General features: G+C 44.9%; 1 protein-coding gene across 2 annotated transcripts in view; it reads right to left on the bottom strand.

Annotated features, from left to right (window-relative positions):
- The window catches only part of LOC108921134 (SH3 and multiple ankyrin repeat domains protein 3-like), a 191,613-nt gene that overhangs the window by 116,445 nt on the left and 55,141 nt on the right, over positions 1 to 20,027 (bottom strand). For both annotated transcript variants that reach the window (XM_029251632.1, XM_029251633.1), the window contains exons 3-4: positions 15,009 to 15,212; positions 13,436 to 13,507 (exon numbers count right to left, since the gene is read on the bottom strand). In XM_029251632.1, the coding sequence (XP_029107465.1) occupies positions 13,436 to 13,507; positions 15,009 to 15,212 (276 nt within the window). The remainder of the gene's footprint in view (positions 1 to 13,435; positions 13,508 to 15,008; positions 15,213 to 20,027) is intronic.

The raw sequence follows: 20,027 nt of genomic DNA, 5'->3' as shown, positions 1-20,027 counted from the left end.
AAGCATGCAGTATGCTGTTTCCAGCCAAAAAATATAGGCCAAAAAAGCAAACCAACAGAAAAACTGACAAAATTTGTATCCAGGAGACACTGTGTCGGCAGTTAGCAGTTGGGGAAAAAAAAAAATGTACGTAATTTTAAATTTCACTACTGAGCCAGAGCTCTTGTCCAAAGCAATTAAAATTTCACTCATTTATGTATCTTGTTATTGAATTGAAACAATGGGTGTTAAGTATGTTGTTTAAGGGGACAGCAGCGGAGGCCCATAAGAGGATTTGACCCAGCAACCTTCATGTTGCAATTCCACGATGTGCACTGTTGTCAGCCAAAGCAGTGTGTAACTGAGCAGTATGGATTGTATGTAAAGCATGGATGTCCATTCAATATCGACAGTGCATCATTTTCTTTACTTTAAACCTTGTCTGCGTGTGTCCATTCAGGTCAATGAAAAAACAAGAAAATCATTTTCAAAAAGGAAAACAACTTCTAAAGCAATGCATTTGTGTGTAAAATGAAACAAACACATTGGAGCAAACAGAAAAAAAATGAACGCGTCAAATATACCTTCATGTGAAAGAGTTTGGAAGTTTTTAATTACTCTGATTTTGGTCATCACTCAGTAATGCATTGTTGTAACAACATGCTTTTCTCATGAAACGCGTGAATGAGTTCACAGCTTCTGCTACATCACTGCTTGGGCCCAGATCACACTCTCTCTATTAACTACTCCAAATTTACATGCACGAAAAACCTCAACAGAACGAAGGGACATTCAGTCCAGTCCAACCAAGTGAGCAAAAAACACCAAGAAGAGTTAAACAGGAAAAATGTAACTTGGGCTTCATGTTACCATCTACATTTCCAGGTGGAAACTTTCTGTATGTTAATAAAGGGCTCCTATTTGTAACCAGTTGAGGTTTACTAGCATCCTGTCCCCCTCTATATATCATGTAGGTCCTGCTTACTGTTGCAATGTGTTTTCAGCACAGTCTACAGACTCTAAAGGTTCTCATGAAGAGCATCACCACAGTGGAGATACGTGGCTTTCCTTGACCCAGCACAGCTGCCCCTGTCCAGGCTCATCGTGCTAATGGCACGTTTCGTAAATCAATGCAACCGGGGACCATGTATGCCAGCTTTAAAATTAAGATGGCAGAGTTTCCACCAGGCCCAAGTGTAAATGCCACTACTCTTTTGACACCTGCATAATTAAGGGCACCGACCAATCATGGTGCTTTTTAGAAAGGAAAGAATAACAATAACCGTTTCAATTTCATTGAGGCTACTGATAAATATACATCAAATGCTTTTAGTACCATCTACATGGCATCAAGAAGCGCCACGCAAAGAAGAACAGCTGTGAATAATTATCACCTTTCTGAACTGGAAAAAAAATACCATCAGCTGTGTGTCACCAGAAGATGTGGGAACATGTCTGACATTAGACAAAGAGAGCTGAGGGAGATCAATAATTAAACCAAATTCAGTGCTGAATTCTTATTTTTATCATATATCTTTCTGTCCACTCAAGTGCCAGATATATGCTCTGAACAGGTTCACCTCCAGTGCTCTTGTGGAAATATGACTAACAAGAGGAGCAATGAGGATTTACAGCTGGGTCGATATTCCTTCTGAGTCCTTGTTATGAGTTCGCTAAACATGCGGAATTACACAAAATCCAGTGTTGGCAGCCATTGATTTCGGTCCATCCCAAGAAGTGTGTTGGCAGTTAAAACAGTTTAAGTCTTTATGAGATATAATGTAGACCCTTCAAGGCTTCTGTAGAAGGCCAGCATAGAGAAATGTACAAATAATCACCAGACCAGGGGACAAACATTGAACTGTCTAGCTGCTTCTTTCGGTGTCGATGTATGACCAATAGTCGTCAACGAGCGATTTCCTGACACAAGTTGCACTGTGAACAGAGGGCTACAAGAAGGCCACAGTAAGACTATAAATGAGCAAAGACCACTGCTGCATCCTCTGCTGCCCAGGGATTGATACCCCCCAGGGGAGTGTACAACCACACAGCTATCCTCATGCATAAAACACAGCCATTGTGGATGTGAAGAAGACAGCAGGTGGGAAATGAGCGATAGTGGGCAAGTGTAACCATCTCAATCTTCGTCTTAGATCTCCGTGTGAGCTGTGACCAAGAGTTTATATCCTACTGTAAGACCTTTATTGAACCCCGATAAAGAGGAAACTGCTAACAGTCCATTGGATCAAACTCGATTTGGAGGGCATGAAGAGAAAGTTCAGCCAAACTACTTTAAAGAGTTGCCGTGTACACTATAATTCCAAAGGGTCGTGCTGGAGGATGATGAAGCCCAGTAAAGGCTGATTGCCAGTTAGTTCATCCAGCAGGCTGGGTGCAAACAAAGTGTAAATGTACAATCAGTGGGGCCACATTCCACTTTCAGTTCACGTCAGGTATTAGGAAAGAAATGGCGAGAAGTTTCCGGTCAATAAATACATTCAAGCAACCCATCAGTGCCAATGTCCCCACAAGCAGGAAGCCCAGCAGAGGCTACAGACTCAGCATTTGAAAAAATACCATATTTTATATATATGTATATGTGGCTTGAAACTATACACACTCTTGCACTGCATTTCGGTGTAACGGACTCCGATTAAGATCCCATAAGAAGCTTTGGTGATGCATATTTTGCGCATTAAAATGCTTAAATTTTAGTTCTCCACATTAATTTGAACAAATAAATCAAAAGAACCAATGAACAAACAGAATTCATGAGGTCGACATTTCAAAGCAATTTCATTACATTAAGGCACATAAAAGCATTGAAAGGTTTCACACATACTAAAGGAGATGTGCTGTCTTTTCTGCCCCACAACACACTAAACACCACTTCCCACTGCCCAATACCTTGAAAAAGTAGGTTATTGAGATGAGACCAAGAGAGGGCTTATTAAAAATTCACAAGACATTAAATTACTGGATTAATACAATGAAATAACCAAGACTAACAGAAATGTGTTACTATGGGAGCAGGGAAGACTGCTCAAGTTAGCCTTGATGAAGAGGAGACCACGTTGAAGACATAGAGCGCTGATCGTCGCTTCTGCATCCACCCCAGGCGTAAGACACAACTGTGCTGCGAGAGGCTGCGCTGAATGACGGAAGAAACCCGGGGGAAACGGGGAACCCAGCGGAAGAACTCGGCTCTCTCTAGATTACACACAATGAAGAGCTTCTTTTTGCCAGCGCAATTAAAGCTAGACTCTAATCCTATCATTCAGCAAATATGAGATGCACTCGAGGAACCTGGACCTCCTTCAGCGAGCGAAGGGAGCTCGTTTGCTGGGGGGAATGGGGGCCTTTTGCGGAAAAACTGGGAAAGAATTCCTGCTGGATGGCTGTGGAAGGCGTCTGCTTGTACACACTTCCCGAAACAAGAGCACATGGTGCATAGAAATACATTCACGTGAAAAGCACACAGTCCTGGCAATGTGTCTATAATTAAAAGTTCAAAAGTTAAGCGGGTTTTGCCAATTTATGACTGTGTGCCTCACAGGGTACAAGGAGGCACAAATGATTCCTACTGCTGTAAGGCTAACAAGAGCAACACATGGGACTGCATGTGCACCAGTTCAGCAGGACGACACTGGATCACGTTCTGGTTACGCTTGAGAACAGCGTGAGTTTCAGAAGCCGAACTGAACCTTCAAATTCCAGGCCTGTGTCCTTAGTCACTTACTTGGCTTGGACTGAAAAGTTGAGATGTTACAATTTTTGCAAATCTTGCATTTCTTGTTCATATTTGAGCAAAATTGCAAATTTCTCAGCAGCTGTTTCTATCCTTTAAGATAGAACAAAGGAACCAACTATTCATTTTTTTTTAGTTAAAAAAAGTTAAGTGTAGTGGTACAAAAGGCAATGGAGATATGAGCACAGCAGTCAGAGTGAAGGGACACGTTTAGCAATGAAATAACTGTGAAATGTAACCTGTCGTGTTCACGGTAACACTCATTTCTTTTCCCCGAAGCAACTCGTACTCGGAAAGCGTTTTCAAACTTCAAGCATTTCATTCGAGGGCACAAACAACACGCCTTTGTGAAAGAGCACTGATGTGTGATCTCACTGCCAGAAGTGAAAGACAAATGTTCACAGATTACAATTACAGCAGGATTGCAAGAAATGCTCAAACATCAAGACTTCCAGCAGTCTCTGACGCCTCTTCGAGCACTGGAGGGAAAAACAACAGGAAGTACGAAGGGAGGCAGCATTTCAGAACCATAAAGCTCATGTTATCCACAGCCTTCATTCCATATTTTGGACAGCCGTATCCTTTGGAAGTTGCTCAGGCCTTCGGCTAAGTGTTTCTGTCAGACATAAAAGTGAACGAAATGAGGCCCAGAGTTAGTCAAGTAGAGAAGAAAGTGAAAGAGATAATGGGCTCCTTTGAAAGAAACCTGCATTAACAAGAGCGTGAGAGACGCACTGAAGATGGTTTAAGAAGCAAAAATTTGTTTGACTTTGAGAACTGATGGATGTGTAGGTATTGTGCATTTCCTGCAGGTAGCAGGTGAAGCACTTTCCATCAATCACATTTTTTCTGTACATTAGCAGGCATTAATCCAATCAAGTTCAGCTCCGCCATTTAGGTGTGTGGGGACACAAGTAGAGTGAAACAAAAAGATCAGCCACACGGGGACTAAGGATAATATTAATAACTCAAAGATATGTGATCCAATTCACTGCTGCGAATCCTGAAAGGAAGAGCAAATAGCACCGTCATAAAATCGCCATTATTTTTTAAACGGGAGGACAGAATCCATCACTTGCCTGTTATGTGAAGAAGAAAAAGACCTTTTGTGCCGACGGAAAGTTAATGGTTTCCTAAATGAGCAAAGAATGCTCTCTGGCCGTAGTATGAGCGCACGTTCCACATGAGCAAGTTCTAGCAGCACAGTCACCTGAACTTTCCACAAGACCTTGGAGATTAATAAGGGTGCACTGAAGTAACGACGCTCTCACTGTACACGCACAATCATTTTCTCCACGTGGCTCCTTTCATATTCTCGTGTTTAAAATGGCACATTTGAGTGAACTCCACTGTCTTCCAGAACCTGGCAACAGCAACGCATGTTGGCATATCACCCGAGCCTTGCGTTTACCAAGAAACATACAAAATCGATAGGAAGGCCTTCATCTGAATTTTATGGCATATTTTATGGGCAAAAATTGGATCCAGGTGTTTGATCACAACCCAGCATTTAGAAAGACCGTTGTACGTTGGCTGGTACGGAAAACAATGAGTTAAAATGTATGGAACTTTAAAAACGCACACACACACACACACACACACATTTTCAGAACCGCTTGTCCCTTACGGGGTCACGGGGAACCGGAGCCTACCCGGCAACACAGGGCGTAAGGCCAGAGGGGGAAGGGGACACACCCAGGACGGGACGCCAGTCCGCCGCAAGGCACCCCCAGCGGGACTTGAACCCCAGACCCACCGGAGAGCAGAACTGCGGTCCAACCCACTGCGCCACCGCACCCCTCACTTTAAAAACGCATTAATATTTAAATAAATACAATTTCTTTCTATTAAAATAAATAAATAAATAAATAAATACAATAAAAAAGGAATTCAATGGAACAAACCAATTAACCTTTAGCTCAGATGTGGATTGTTTAAATTCTTCTAGGACGCTGTGGCCTTGAACACATGGGAAGTGAAGTCTGAATGCTTATTACGATTAAAATAAATTTAGTACAACTCAAACAGCCGCCAGACTACTGAGCTCCGGCACATCGCGGAAAGCCGAGTGCTGTCCTTGAATGCTAGGGATTCAGTTTTCTGTGTATTTCTTACACCTTTGCCAGAGTAGGGACCTCAGAGCATGAGAACATCTGACATGTGACACACCGGAAAACAAGGCATAATGTTAAGGCTGGCAAATGACCCAAAAAAAAAAAAAAAAAAACCAAAATGACCAAAAAGAAGCCCTGGGCCTTGAAAAGCAAGGAAAGTCATGTTGTGTAACACAGCTCCCTCAGGCGATTGTAGCAGGGAAAATGAGGAGGAAATGAGATACAAATTTAAAGAATGATATGAGAAGTCGGCGGATCGATGCTTGCTGTACAGTGAGCTGTTCATTTTCGGCTACAGTCGGGTGGGGGGCGCACGGAGCTCGATGGGAATCTAACGTGAGGGATCGATTAACGCTTGCATAAAAACCACAACCTGCTTCTGTTTCATGACCACAAATTAGCCAAAGATGATTCCTGTTGCCATGGTGACCCACTGAAGTAGTACCGAAAGCATAAATGTGTTTTGTGTGTCCAACTGACAACAGACGTGAAGCTTTAAAAAAAAAAAAAAAAAGAAAAAAAAACCCTTCATTCTGTGTTTCAGTAAAATATTTGCCTTTCAGAACATCCATCAAGACTGCACTGGTGCGCATCAAACCCAGCTCTAAACTGCGCTTCCAACTGGACTGCTCAGACCTTGAATTCCGGCGACAGAGAAGAAAAAGAAAACGTACGAAGTGCTATCTCTCAGAAGCGCCGCCTTCGCAGGGGCTTTGTGTTATTTTACGCAGACCTCGCAGGATTAAGGAGGACGACGAAGGAAGCGGTTCTCATTTGCTCCCACATGGCTCACAGCCGGGTCACCAAGGGCAGCTGCCGTGCGGCACTGAAGATGTTTTCCAATGTTCACGCGTCCACCTGCGACCCACAGGCCCAACCTGTGGCTTGTTCATGCCCTCTGGCATGGGTCGTGACGCTCTGAGGCATGGCGGGAACGCACATTGGACGGGCTGGCGAGGTCGCTTCTGATGAGGTCGGCCTCCCGCACCTAGGGGTCGTAACAGCGTACACCCACACAGGAACACATAATGGCAGAGCTACTCCTCGTAGCTCATCCTGTTAATCGAGTGCCTCTCGGTGCCGTCTTCATTACAACAATTATTAGCCCAGGGAACAGCGGCTTCGCTTCTATTTCGCACATCGACTGCCAGCTCCTACAATCGCAGCAGGGTCTCCGTTCATCTCAGTCACGTATTGCCCACCTTGGCTCATCAAGCAACATGCACAAAAATACACAATGGCTCCGTGTCAGAATGATGATCTGTGTGTGAAGAGCAGCGGGGAGGTTCACAGGTGCTCCCATGCTTGTCCGCTACTCCGTCGCAAAGCAGAGTCTCATATTTCATCTCCTACGCGATCAGGCCAGATGACCTTTTCTACAGGTCAAGATCCTAACCACTGTAAGAAGTTGGCTTCCCGAAAGGGTTGCCCGGGCGCTCGGCCGTGACGAATTGAGAGCGAACTCGGAGGAGAAGGCTGTGACTTTAAGCGCGGGTGTCACTGTATTGCGCCCGGTGCGGTGTGTTCGGCTCTCGCCCCACAGCTGCATTCCACGTACTGCTCAATCCCCCCTGCACGCAGATACAAATCCAAGAGAAAGCCACCTGTGCTCCCCAGTCTAACTACGTTGCCAATGGGCGAAAGTGGAGGACAGCGACAAGAGAAGCGGTTTCCGCAGCTGGGAACACTGGGAAACCACTGACCGCCACAGACCCGATAAAAAGTGCAGAAACGTCGGCAACGACGGCGAGAGTAGAATTGTGCTGTGGCTCAAGGCTGCGGCACAACGAGGCCGACGCTGCTTTCGCAGGGGGGTGCAAACAGGGGGCTGCTGGCTATTGAATGACTGGAATGTGGAATTTCATCAGCTGGAGGCTGTGGAGAGAAAGAGCTGAATCAGAGACTGTTGTGCGCTGGAGGTGGGGACTGAGCAAAGTCGGGGCAATCCCGGCACCGGGGCAACACCACACAGTCGGGGGGAGTAATGCGTGTGACCCCTCCAATCTTACACGTGTCAGCAGTGCTCTGAACTGGCAGCAGGTGCTGGAAACACACCAAAGAACTACTTTAATAGGCCGTGTGCCTTAATCTCCGCTGACCGGTGTCGCGCCGTCACAATCGGCCGCTAATGCGATTCAATAGCACCAAAGAGGCGGGAGAGCCGAGCTTCTCTTCAAACCCTGCACAAATGACCAAATCCTCCGAGGACTGCGACTTCTAACCCTGTTCAGTGTGCATTTGACACCGGCCAACGTTTCTCAGTATGAGCGGTACACAGAGCGGCCGCTGATGAGGGAGGCCTTTCCGTCACACACAGTGCAGTGTGGAAAAGGCTGTTATTAGAGCTACACCTGCTAATAGCTGTTCATGGTCCTCAGAGAAAAGCTACTCAATTCTTTATTGTTTGATTATCGTCATTATTTTTACATCGTAGATGGGGATGTCTCTTGTGTCGTCTACATCACCCTTCCGGACCATTCTGTGAGCTCCAGCTCTAAGACCAGAGGCGCAGCGGGAAATAAACATAGGAATTAATTCCCAATCGGGACAGACTGCATTGCAAAAGACCTAAACCTATTATTGTCTTCACACTGGAGTTCTGTCACATGCAGATGAGCCCAGGGTCACATTGTCAGCAGCGTTTCTTTTTTTTTTTTTAAATTAATATTCCTCAAAAGCTTATGAAACACTGCTTTATCACAGTGAATGTGGATGGTGGACTAAACCACCGCCACAACCGTTAATGACCGTCAGATATAACACTGGGATCGCGCACACACACAAGTGCACTGTCACACTATGCTCCCCGCTAGTGAGGAGAGAAGTCAGCGATGAGTCAGAAAGGCATCGGCCAAGCAGAACTAAGTCCACAGAGCCCAGAAACAGACACACACACACACAAAGATATTGGGTTCTGCACCAAGTCTTAACTCAGCAGCTCCAAACTGACTTAAGGCAGCTAAAGAGGTTAAATTTTTCAAAAAAAATCATGCAACAACGTGTCTCGCAAACCACACCTTTTTTGAAAGGAATCAGTTCAGTCATTTATTCAGTTACTTTAACTGATGCTTTTCTCCCAAAGCAACTTACAGTGATTTACATCCTGGGGCAATTTTAGGGTAAATACCTTCATCGAGGGTTCCACAGCAGGAGGTGGGATTTGAGTCTTCGTTCTTCAGAAGCAAGGCAGCCCCTGTAACCACTGCGCCACCCGCTGCCCAGTAAATACTGACGTTAAACATATGTATAAAGTTTTGGTAAGCAGCCTTGTCAGAGTGAACATGTCCCAGGAAGAGGTACAACAAACCACCTTCCTAGACCAACGTAAACGATGTAAAGCTACTACTACTTGCCATGGTGTCCTGGAGAAATGCAGCGATTGTCCCTGAACACACGAGCACAGCGGGGTCCCTCCGCAGAACGTGCAGCAGCGATTCCCCTTCTACAGAAAAGAACCTCAATCACAGAGAGAGCAAGCGAATGGAAAGCGTGGGATACCTTACTATTGATTCTGGACCTCCTTTTCTTCAGCACCTTCCTGTCTCGCTTGTCCAGGGATTCCCTCCTCCCCAGAGAGGAGCCCATGTCGGACCATCAGGCTCGGGGCGAGAAGCAATCCGGGGGGTTCCCTGCTCCTGACCGCCACCCCCTTCCCTTCCCCGTTGAGTCAGACAGCGGGACGATTTTGCGGGACTCAGACACAGAGCGCGGCACAGGAAGAGTTAGAGAGCGAGTGCCAGTGCACCCTGGTAGCTGGGAAGGGGGGGCTGGAGTCTGCCGGTGCTCCAAAGGCAGGGCGGGCAGACGGATAGCAGCAGCGGCAGCCTATTCCATGTACCGCTTGGTGCACCACAGTGAGACGGCACAGGGATTCCGCTCAGCTGGCCGACGCTTCATGGGGGAGGGGGGCGGGGCTGTCACTCAGCCAATGGGCTGGGTTCAGCTGCCTCTGCACAGAGGAGGGAGGTTGGCCTCAGGTGGTATTCCCCACCTAATGACAGGGAACAGCTGGAGAATACAGCACAGCACAGCCATGGCGGGAGGGTGGTGTGGGCGCAAGGGCGGCACGAGGGCGGGGGCATCATGAATGCAGCTCCGACAGCAAATTCCACACGCCCCATCCTCTCACTCGCTCTCGCTCTCACTCTCCCCCTGCTCGCATACTCACTTTTTCATGGCGTTCACTCTCTGTTGCTCGAGGAGCACAGCCTGAGTGTTTCAGTATTCTTCTCGCCTGCATTCAGCTAGAGCACTCCCTGCACATTGTATATGCATGTGCGCACACGTACCCACGTCTCTCAACAGCATCTTCGTGTGCAATCTCTTGCAAAGGAAACAAAACCCGTGGCCCAGGATGACGGCAGAGAGCACATGCTGTAAAGCGCTGCGGGATGCGAGCGCACGTCCGGCTCTCACACACACGGGCACCGGCAGCTGCATCGTGGAAAGCATGATTGAAGGACAAACTCTTGCCTGTTTCCCAGCTCTGCTCGCTAGCGCGGCGGCGACAGGTACACAGGTCTGAAGGATTCGAGCCCAACATTTACACTCGTGCCCCGTGCAGTGACTGCACCCAAAAAGGTCACCTGGGCTCGGAGTGCGGCGACGCGTTTCGCAATGTGCGGTGCTGTTGTCTTGGCACTCTTCACACTCCATTCCACTCAACTCCACAGAAGAGAAGCGCGCACCGCCATCTCCATTAAGCCGTGAAACAATAATCATTAGAGTGTAAATTCCATTGATTCATAACTTATTGCCATGGGTTATTGGTGCGCTGCAGATAAAGGCAGAAACAGCCCATTCGCCATTTCCACTCGTTGTTCATTAACTTTGCACGGTGAGATGAGCAGGGTGAAATTACCAGGACATGGCCCCAATCGGAGTGGGGGGGGGGGGGGGGGGTAGGCTTCTGATCATCATCGTCCCCACCTTTCGGACCGCTCGGGAAATAAGAGGCTCTATGGCTCAACGTTAATGTTTATTATAGGGACAGAATTTGACTGAGTGATGCTTTTAACATATGTTCCGTTTCCCTTCTAATGAAGCCACACCTCTGAGAGACCAGTAGAAGCAGAGAAATACTGCAAGCAGCAGCTCAAAATGGCCAAATAGCACAATACTGGTGGCGCATTATGTCACACGTTTCTCTACATGCTTTTGTATTAAAAGTGGGAGAGCAGGTGCAGGACGAATTGTGTTGTTACCAACTAAAGGAAGCTCATCATTACAGTTTATAAAGAGATGGCACACCTGTTCTGAACCACAAAAACACCAGGAACTTGGTTGCCGAGACAGGGAATAATGATGACTAATGTTCTACGATGGCTAACGAGACCATTGCTTTTCAGAGTAAAAACCTTGTGAAAAGTAAAAACGTTGCCTACCTTGTCGTGCTGATGGTATTTCATCCACATGTCTGAAGAGATACCAACCGTGTAATTTTAAGAACAGTTTTGTGAGTATCGAATTAACTGACATCCAGATTTATAATTTGTATAATTTGTGTCAGATGCAGTTGTGCAGTTTCAGATGCTGCTCGGTTAAATATGGTGCTTTTCCTAAAAACAAGATTAAGATCATGCCGGATCGATCCTTTATGCAGCCAATGCTGTACTGTAACATACATATTTATACGTATCTTTAAATAAAATTTTAAAAAATTATTTGGACTTGTCGATATTCTGATAGTTTTATATAGCTACTCGTGTGATGAACATTGGTTCATATGGTGGAAAGAAAACTGCACTTAAAAATCACACATCTGCATCTAAGCGTCTCTTTCTGCTAATGTAATGAACATGTATTTTCTATGAGATGGATGCTGCTTTGGAGAAAAGCATCTCCTAAATGAATACATGTAAATGTAAAACAAATCAGCGCAGATGATTTCCTCATGTATAACCCCTCCTGGTTCAGTGTCCTGCAGGAGTCGCTGGAGAACATACAAGGTAAAATAGTTGCTTTACCAGGGTTACTCTTCCCCACAGACACCATACAGTGTCCTTGTCCTCAGTTACTTGCAGAGACCAATTCGAATTAAGAGTGGTCAACACACGCTGGCGCTGTCTACCCCATCCAGCTCAACCAGAATTACAAATGACATGTTGTGCATAGCTCTAAATGTGGTGTCAAATTCAGTGAGAAACTGAACCACAGTCTCAACGGCTTCAAAAGAGCCTTGCGCCAAGTAGTCAGTTGAGAAAAGTACCAGTTAGTCATATTCTATAGCTATGGCATTGTGCATATGTGCTATTTTACACACTGCTGATAGATTATGTTAATAAGGGATAGACACCACACTAGGTTACTAAAATGTTCGCTGTGTCTTCCCAGGGACATTACATTCATTCACTCGCCATGACCAGCATGTCCATCCATGGAAACTAGTCACGGCAAGACCTTCTGTGATTGCAACCAAGGCACAGTGCAAAACACACCGCTGTAAGCAGATACTGCCAGACACCCTGCATCAAATAAAGTTTGGTCTTCATGTCCTCACTGCCATAACTCTGTAAGGAATCCACACGTCCATCCATGAAGAGCAGGAATTACAGAATACCAGGAACAAGGACCTGTCCTTCAACACACTTCAGCCAGCATCTCCAAGAGAAGGCAGCAGTCAAAGTGGATTAACATGCAGAAAGTGCAGCATTTTCCCTATAATCGTGTGATTTATTGTTTATTGATATCCTCTCCATGTTTCAAAATGATGGACACTTTCATTAAGACCTTGTCAATAATGTCTTTTAGAACATTTTTTGAAATGAACATAATTTTAACTGTGCTTCAGACTAATTTCTCAAATATCATTGTCTCGCAAATCTTGAATTTTAGAACATGTCAAAGGGAAAGTGAGATCTCTAAAGTGTCCGCTCTAAACTGACTGAAAGAGTGCTGCATTTCCCATCACTAAATACTGGTCACATACTGAATTTGCATGCATGGTATTAACAGGCATGACTTCTAATTACTGAGCTTATCTAGATATGTTAGGATATGCCAGCACCTGCATATTCACAAAGGGCATTACTTTTTTGACTCTTATAATCAATCGATGATGCCAACAAACTTTGCATGCAATCACTCACAATTGATAAGGCCTCACTGCTCATAAATATTCATCAGTATGGCTAGAGTTCCGGTAAAGCACAATCGCTACCAGAGTCCAGATCTCTTTAACACAGACAAACTCTGGCAGTTTCTTTCCTTCTGCAGAAAACAAGTGCTAGATGGAATAAGCAAACCCGTTGAAGCGGAACTGCTGTGTTATGGACAGAAGCATTAGAAATCCCTGAGAGAAGAGCAATAGGAAGAGATGGATGTGTTGGGAGAAGGGAGACAGACAAAGGTCCATGGAGCTCTGAGTGACAAGTTAGATGTGACTAATTCTGTCATGTGGAATAACAGGAGACCGGAGCCCATCATGCTGAGAGCCCCGTGATGGACATCTCGATGGCAACTTGGCAACAACGTGCTGCTGCCTTGTGACATTCTAACCTCACTTGTCCACCAAGATCCCTCATCCACGGCTCCACTTCAAGCTCAAGGACAAAGCATGAGCATGTCAAAGGTTTTACAATGACCATTTTCCTACCTTAGTGTGGAGCTTAGCTAGTTGCTTGTCATCCAGGTGGGTCTGTGCGTACACGCGTCTTTTATATCGGAACTGTGAAAAAAGGAAAAGGATGCCAACTTAGAGCACAATTCATGGCCATTCTCAAGAACTGTTTCCGAAGCTAACTGAGAAGCATGATGTAGTCATACAACATTGCACAGAGCCATAGCTGTCCCTGGATTCTGGGAATGACTTTCGTTTATTTCAAAATCAGACAGTTAAACCAAGAGCGGAAGAGCTTGGAAATAGTGAGCGTGGATTTGAGCAAGTTCAAGTGCACAGGAGCCTGTTCAGCAAAGCGATCGGATCTATAGGTGGATGAGCACACGCATGTTGTGATGGGGTCCGACACGAGAGTACGGCCCTGCAGGTTTTACACAGTAAATCACACTGAGATCACACAAAATCACATTGAGCAGAGCAACGAAGAAGCGAGGCAGGGTGAAAAGCAACACACCTTGTACAGACAACTCCAACTCTACTGCACTACCCACTGCTTGAGGACATTATTGCTGGGCCTCTTTGAGTGTGTATATTTCAGTACAGTTGCGTGTGATAAGTCAAAGTCCCAGTGCAGAGAGCGAATTGAAACAGTTTGTTTCATTAAAGTACTCGAACGTGGTACTGGTCACACAGTGTGACTAGCACACCATATTCTCTAGGGCTGGCATTATGAAGTCTGCAATAAATCAGGTAGAGAAAATAATGAGCTTTTCGAAATTAGCCAGGTGCAAGAGGGAAAAGATAATTGGCAATTCTTTTCAAAGGCGAATGACACAGATGACTATTGGAATAGAATCTATAATTCTATCCCCTTCTGAGAAGGGTGGGAACAGGTGACAAATAAATTTATCAAGTTTTCATACAGTACACAGGGTGACTGGTGCTCAGGGACAGAATGATATGGGCGCAGACTTGCTATAAATTCTCTGTCTCACTTTCACACCAACTCACACACATTTCCTTCGTTATCATTGTGAGAAGTAAAGAATTTATTACTCCCATGAAAGTCAAAGATGTATGAACGCTGATGAAAGGAAACGTTTGTGAACTTTTTTTCTAAAAATATGCACTTTAACTCATTGCGGCATCCTTTAATGACTATGTGTAAAGCTTTGTTATCCTTGTGAATTTCTTTCCCCAAAAAATGACAACAAAACTGTAGGACAGTGTGCATGCCCACCCTCCCCCCACTCTGTAGGAGTGCCATTGCAGAATCTCATTCCTCACCCCTAGAGGTACAATGAGAAGCAATGTGCAACATGCAAAAGTTGAAGGACTCTTCCTCCTTTGCCAAATTTCAACCAGCACACTGTCGGATCTCAGCCAATTTTTTCTTTTTCAGATAGATTTCCCCTTTTTAGTATAGTTATCCATTCAAGGGCACCCCATGCATTTCATCAAATGCCATGCAGTCTAATTGAAAGTGGTGCTTCCTAAAAACCCAAAATCACCATCCTACCATATATTCATCTTAGATCCATAATGGCCGTTTTCAGTACGCTCATTCCGAAAGGACGAGCCCCCTGTTCCAAGAGAAGGGTGGTCTTACCTCCAGGTATGGCACAGGAGAGATGGATGGGAGAGGGTACTCCCTCAACAGCCTTTCCTCGTCCAGGAACTTCCCGGCTCTCCCGTTGTATGCCGGCTGGAAGAGCCCGTAGTTGAGCACGTCCTTCAGGCTCTGATTCAGAGTACATAGGATGCGCTGCTTGCAGGTCCAGATGGGGGCCTCCGTGTTGAATTTCATGCATTTCTGAGGAACAGAAAAAAAGCAGAGGACACGTGAGGAACGGCTGAACAACTGCGACACTGAAGAAAGACCGAAAATGTGTCTCAGTCAGATTTTAGTCTATGTGATGTGTTGGATGTCTTAAATAACCACAGGAAACACTTTGTAGCTCAGGGACAGTCGCCCCTGGTCCCCGAGAGCCATATGTTGTGCTGAATTTTTGCTCTTAATTACTCTAATGAAGTAATTAAGCCCTAATTAGAAAGTTCTTTAGAATGTGCCAGATTCTCCTTCAGCGAGCTACATTTAAGCAGTACATTGAAAAGGGCACATGTCCCTCTATTAGCAATGAACTTGCTGCACGCAACTTAAAATCAACTGTCTCTCCAAGCAGCCCCCATCAGGATTAGTAACCACGGGTGGGGAGCTTTAAAATACATAACTCCAGCCATCCTTGTTTAGTTGGCATCGTACTGTTTTGACAGCATAAAACAAAGTTCCCTATCAAATATTTCCTTTGAAGCATTTTCTTTACAAGAAAAGTAGCAGAGCACAGAAACATAACACACAGAGGAAATGAGGGAATATGAGTCCAGGAGAAGAAGACAAGGCTTGTATGAAGAAGAAAGCTCTGCCAAAACATAAAAGCACAATCAAATAAACTTTTACCAGGTACTTCAAGCCAGCAGCAATTCATCATGCATTTATTCAGGATTTAAGCATAAAACATCCATGAGTTATGTTGATGGCAGAGGCGCTGCTATATGATCCAGCTCCAACCATCCCCAATGTGTGGCAACGACTTGGATGTCTGGCTCCCTCATATTCCGAATGCTGTTCACTGGGGAGCAGAGAGCAGAAATATTAGGTAAAGTGTGTGGAGAACAGTGGGATAGATACACAATGTTGGCCAGCTAGCGTCTCAACGCCTCCTGCATAACCTCCGGAAGAGGACCCCCGGAGGGTCCATCAAAGCCATGTGTCCTACACCAGTGGTAGACACATTCTCGCATGCTCTTTTAAAAGCCTGATTAAACAGAGCAGGTTTCAGGTCAGAAGGGAGTTTAGTGTAGGCAGATAAAGCTTTTAACAAGGATCGCTGTTAATCAAGTGGTTTCCCAGGCACCAAAAAAATAAATAAATAAACTTGCCGAATGCACAGACTTACATGAGCGCGCACAAGGGTAATTTCATGGGTTGCTATCGGTCCAGAGCCGTGTGGTAAAATAACGCAAGACAAAAGGCACAAAGGCGTGACTTTAATGAGTCATTCTGAAGGATGTGGAGAGAATCACGTTCAAGTTAGGAAAAATGAAAGAAAGCAATTACAATACGGACACAGTGACTGGTGCGACTCAAATAATGAAGCAGACCCTGAAGGGTTTCACTAGACGGAGGCAAGGTTTTATCATCCCAGCAGAGATCCACGTTCCTCCCATGTCTATTTAGGCTCATGAAATACGCTCTTTTGTTAAGGTTTATCGAAACGAGCAGTGTTTTGACAAGAGAGACAAGAGGCGCCTCAGCCAAGTGTCACAACAGCAGAGCGGAGTGTGTGTGAGTCCCATTTCTGCGGTTTGCCTTTGCCTGGGAGAGCCTGCGGCGATGCTGCAGTCCCAGCCTCTGCCGGGCTTCACAAGGGATAAGGCACAGGCCTGACCCACACGTCTCCTCGGCTAAAAAGACACGCGATGGCACCTGAAGCTTGTTACAGTGCAAGGACGTATCAAGCTCGCATCATGGCAACAGGAGGCGCAAAAAAAGACGTGATTTCCTTCTACAGACGAGACATGGAGGTCGGCGGGGGGGGGAGGGAGGTGCCATTAATCTTCTCCACGGTAATAATGCCTTGTTCTAATGAGCAATCATTGCCTCTACTGAGAACATTCTTTCCCCGCTCCACGTTATAGGAGATGTTTAAGCAGGAGTTTAATAGTCAACGTGGCTGAATGAAGCCATTAGTCGTGCAAGTTTAATTGTCAGTGGAGACATTTGTTTACTCCAGTCACAGAGCACCTATTGGATCGTAGAGGTGTTAGGCGCACAGGTCACAGAACGCCACTTGGAGGAGCCATTAAAGTCTGACAGGCAATTCTCAGACTCGTTAGGGAGGGTTTTCAAATTATCTTCCCTTTCCATCTCCTCCATGGCTCGTTTGGCGAAAATTTTCTGCATGTTCATCTTGCAAGCTGATCAGCATCAATTTGCTTTCATGAAAGGGGGAAATGAGCCTCAGTTGCATCATCGCCATTGACCCCCTACCCAACAGGCTGGCTATCGCTTCAGGCCAGAGAGGAGAGGAAAAAAAGAAAATACAAATTCCATTGGAGACCAGAAGACACAAGTGAAGGGTGGGATCTGGGGACCATTAGATCTTTGACCTTAAACGGATGCTAGTCTTGGAAGGCTCTCACTATGACAACCATATCTTCGGATAAAAACCTAAGTTCAAACAACTCAAAGGCCATAATCGACTTATTATATATTTTTTTCTCTTGCACACTTCAGCATTTGTTAGCTTTTGGAAGGAAAAAATGTGGGCAGGAATATAGTTCTCAATTTTGTAAAACCAAAACAATACATTATATCACTAAACAAAGCAGTTTATACTGATTTAATTTTGGAGCTCAAAACTTTGCAGATGTCACTGTGCTCTGACCATGTTTGCAAGCATTTTCCACCCCTTGTTCCATTTAAGTAATAACCTGCTTTGTATGGATCAATTAAAGGAAGCAGTCGTTTTAAGCTCAATTGGCAAACCTCATTAAATAAATTCCCACAACTGGCAGTTTGTGTGGAAAATAACCTTATTGCGAAGCGGTGAAATTTGTAATGCTGAATAAGTGTGTGTGTGTGTGTGTGTGTGTGTGTGTGTGTGTGTGTGAGCGAGCATATCCCTGCAGGGTGTTATTTACCAATTAAAGCCGTCTCTTCCAAGCCAGCAGTAAAATGAGACACTGTGAATGAAGCTGTGGAGTTAATAATTTCATTGGGGGTGTTCACAGCTGGAAGAGACCATCTGTCAAACAGTGGCTGGTTATCACTTTTACCACCTGCAACACCACTGTGTTTGGTCCATACAGTAGTATACAGTATATGGACCAGAGGTTATCAATTTATTCAGTGGAAAGGCTGGGGCAAGGAGCTCAAATGGCTTCATTTCCATTTTCCTATTGATAAAACTCTTCAGGCTGAAGATACAGACCTCCGCCATCCATCTCTTTCTGGAACTGAGCCAATCTGCCAGGAGAGATGAGGGCAGAGATCACCAAATTGACAAAAAATGTCCAATCGTCACCAAGGGAGTTAACAGTTTTACAGTGAAAGGCTGCCTTGTTATACACTTTACAAAAAAGATAGAAGAAAAAGAATGGACACATGTGAGCACACGCCAGAGGATTCAGGGGAGTCAAATGGACAATATATTGCCAGGCTTCAGCCCAATTTTTTTTTTTTTTTATTAAGCACATGGAATATGGTAGTAGGGAACCGGATTAAGAAAGTAATTCATTCCCCCCCTCCAGTCAACCTATGTGATGAGAAAGAGACTATTGGAAATTACAGGAATTTGGAAGGGATAAAGAATTTTGGGCTCTTTAATTCATATTTCCCCTAACTCACTTGCAGGACCGTATCCAACATAGTCCATGCGATCTGAGAGGTGAGAACAAACAAAGCAGGACAACTTTGAATTGAAAGGCATAGAGGCACTCCATCAGTCTTCCTTCATGCAGGACAAAGAAAGCCTTCCGGTCCAAAAACCTTCTGAGGTGACAGTTTCCAAAACCTCCCTACAGTGCTGCAGACAGGGAGCAGATATTCAAACCCCCACCCTTCACTAGCTCCATCCTAACCCAATCTGTGCCGTGTCCCACTGCCACTTTTGTTCCTCTTAAGAGCAGAAAAGGTGCTTGAACCAGGGTAAAATGCATTTGGGTATGCCCTATTGAGTTCCATTACGCAAGAAGTGCATTCAAAACAGAATACAGCAGCAAGTGCCATCGACCCAACTTTCTGAGGAGCGTATGATGAGCTACTCCATGAGTCACCCTGCACACGCAGTCCGTTTCAGATGCAATAGGATGCGAGGTGAGTTCTGGTCACAAAACGCATGGAAAATAACCTAAAAACTAGCTAAAACAACAAGGGAAGATTTCACTTCAGCTTCTGCCATGGGAGCTGCAGGAACTTGTTGGATTTTGTCTTTAATTTGATAAGATTAACTACCATAGTACTTGCATTATTTTGTAAAATACTAGATATCTTTCCCTAAAAATCCTTCTCCAAAAAAAGTTGCTGTTTGGTATGGTCTTCAATGTACTGGAATGTCCTTCTAACAGTGGATCCATTCAAACGAAGGGTCCAGACAGGCATGTGAGTGGTGGGCTTCGCAGAATTGCATTATTATCCTGTGCTGTCACTTAAGAATCACCAGATGTGCAGCAGTTCAAGTTCTTAGTTCTTCTTTCTGAGTTGACTTCCGACTGCACAGCGCTCCCTTCGACTGATGGATGTAGTCACTACATTGTTGCCTATTATCTTGTAGTTGCTCTGCTATGAGTAATAACATTGGAATAAATAAAGAACTCTGAAGTCTGAATTTACCAATTTAAAGCACAGAACACTGAGCATGGAGTACAACCTGACCTTCAGCATACCATGGACAGCAAACAGAAACCAAGACCCGACTATGCCTTATAAACTTTGGTAAATGTCAAATATGAAATATGCAGTCGAAATGTCATATACATGTTAATATACACGGGTGCATGGCAATATAAGGTGCATATCTTTGTTTTCATTATTTAATACTTTCAGAATTTGTATAAAAAACAATAT

Source organism: Scleropages formosus, chromosome 5 (genome assembly GCF_900964775.1).
Source record: "Scleropages formosus chromosome 5, fSclFor1.1, whole genome shotgun sequence".
NCBI lineage: Eukaryota > Metazoa > Chordata > Actinopteri > Osteoglossiformes > Osteoglossidae > Scleropages > Scleropages formosus.
This window is presented reverse-complemented; position numbering and strand designations above follow the sequence as displayed.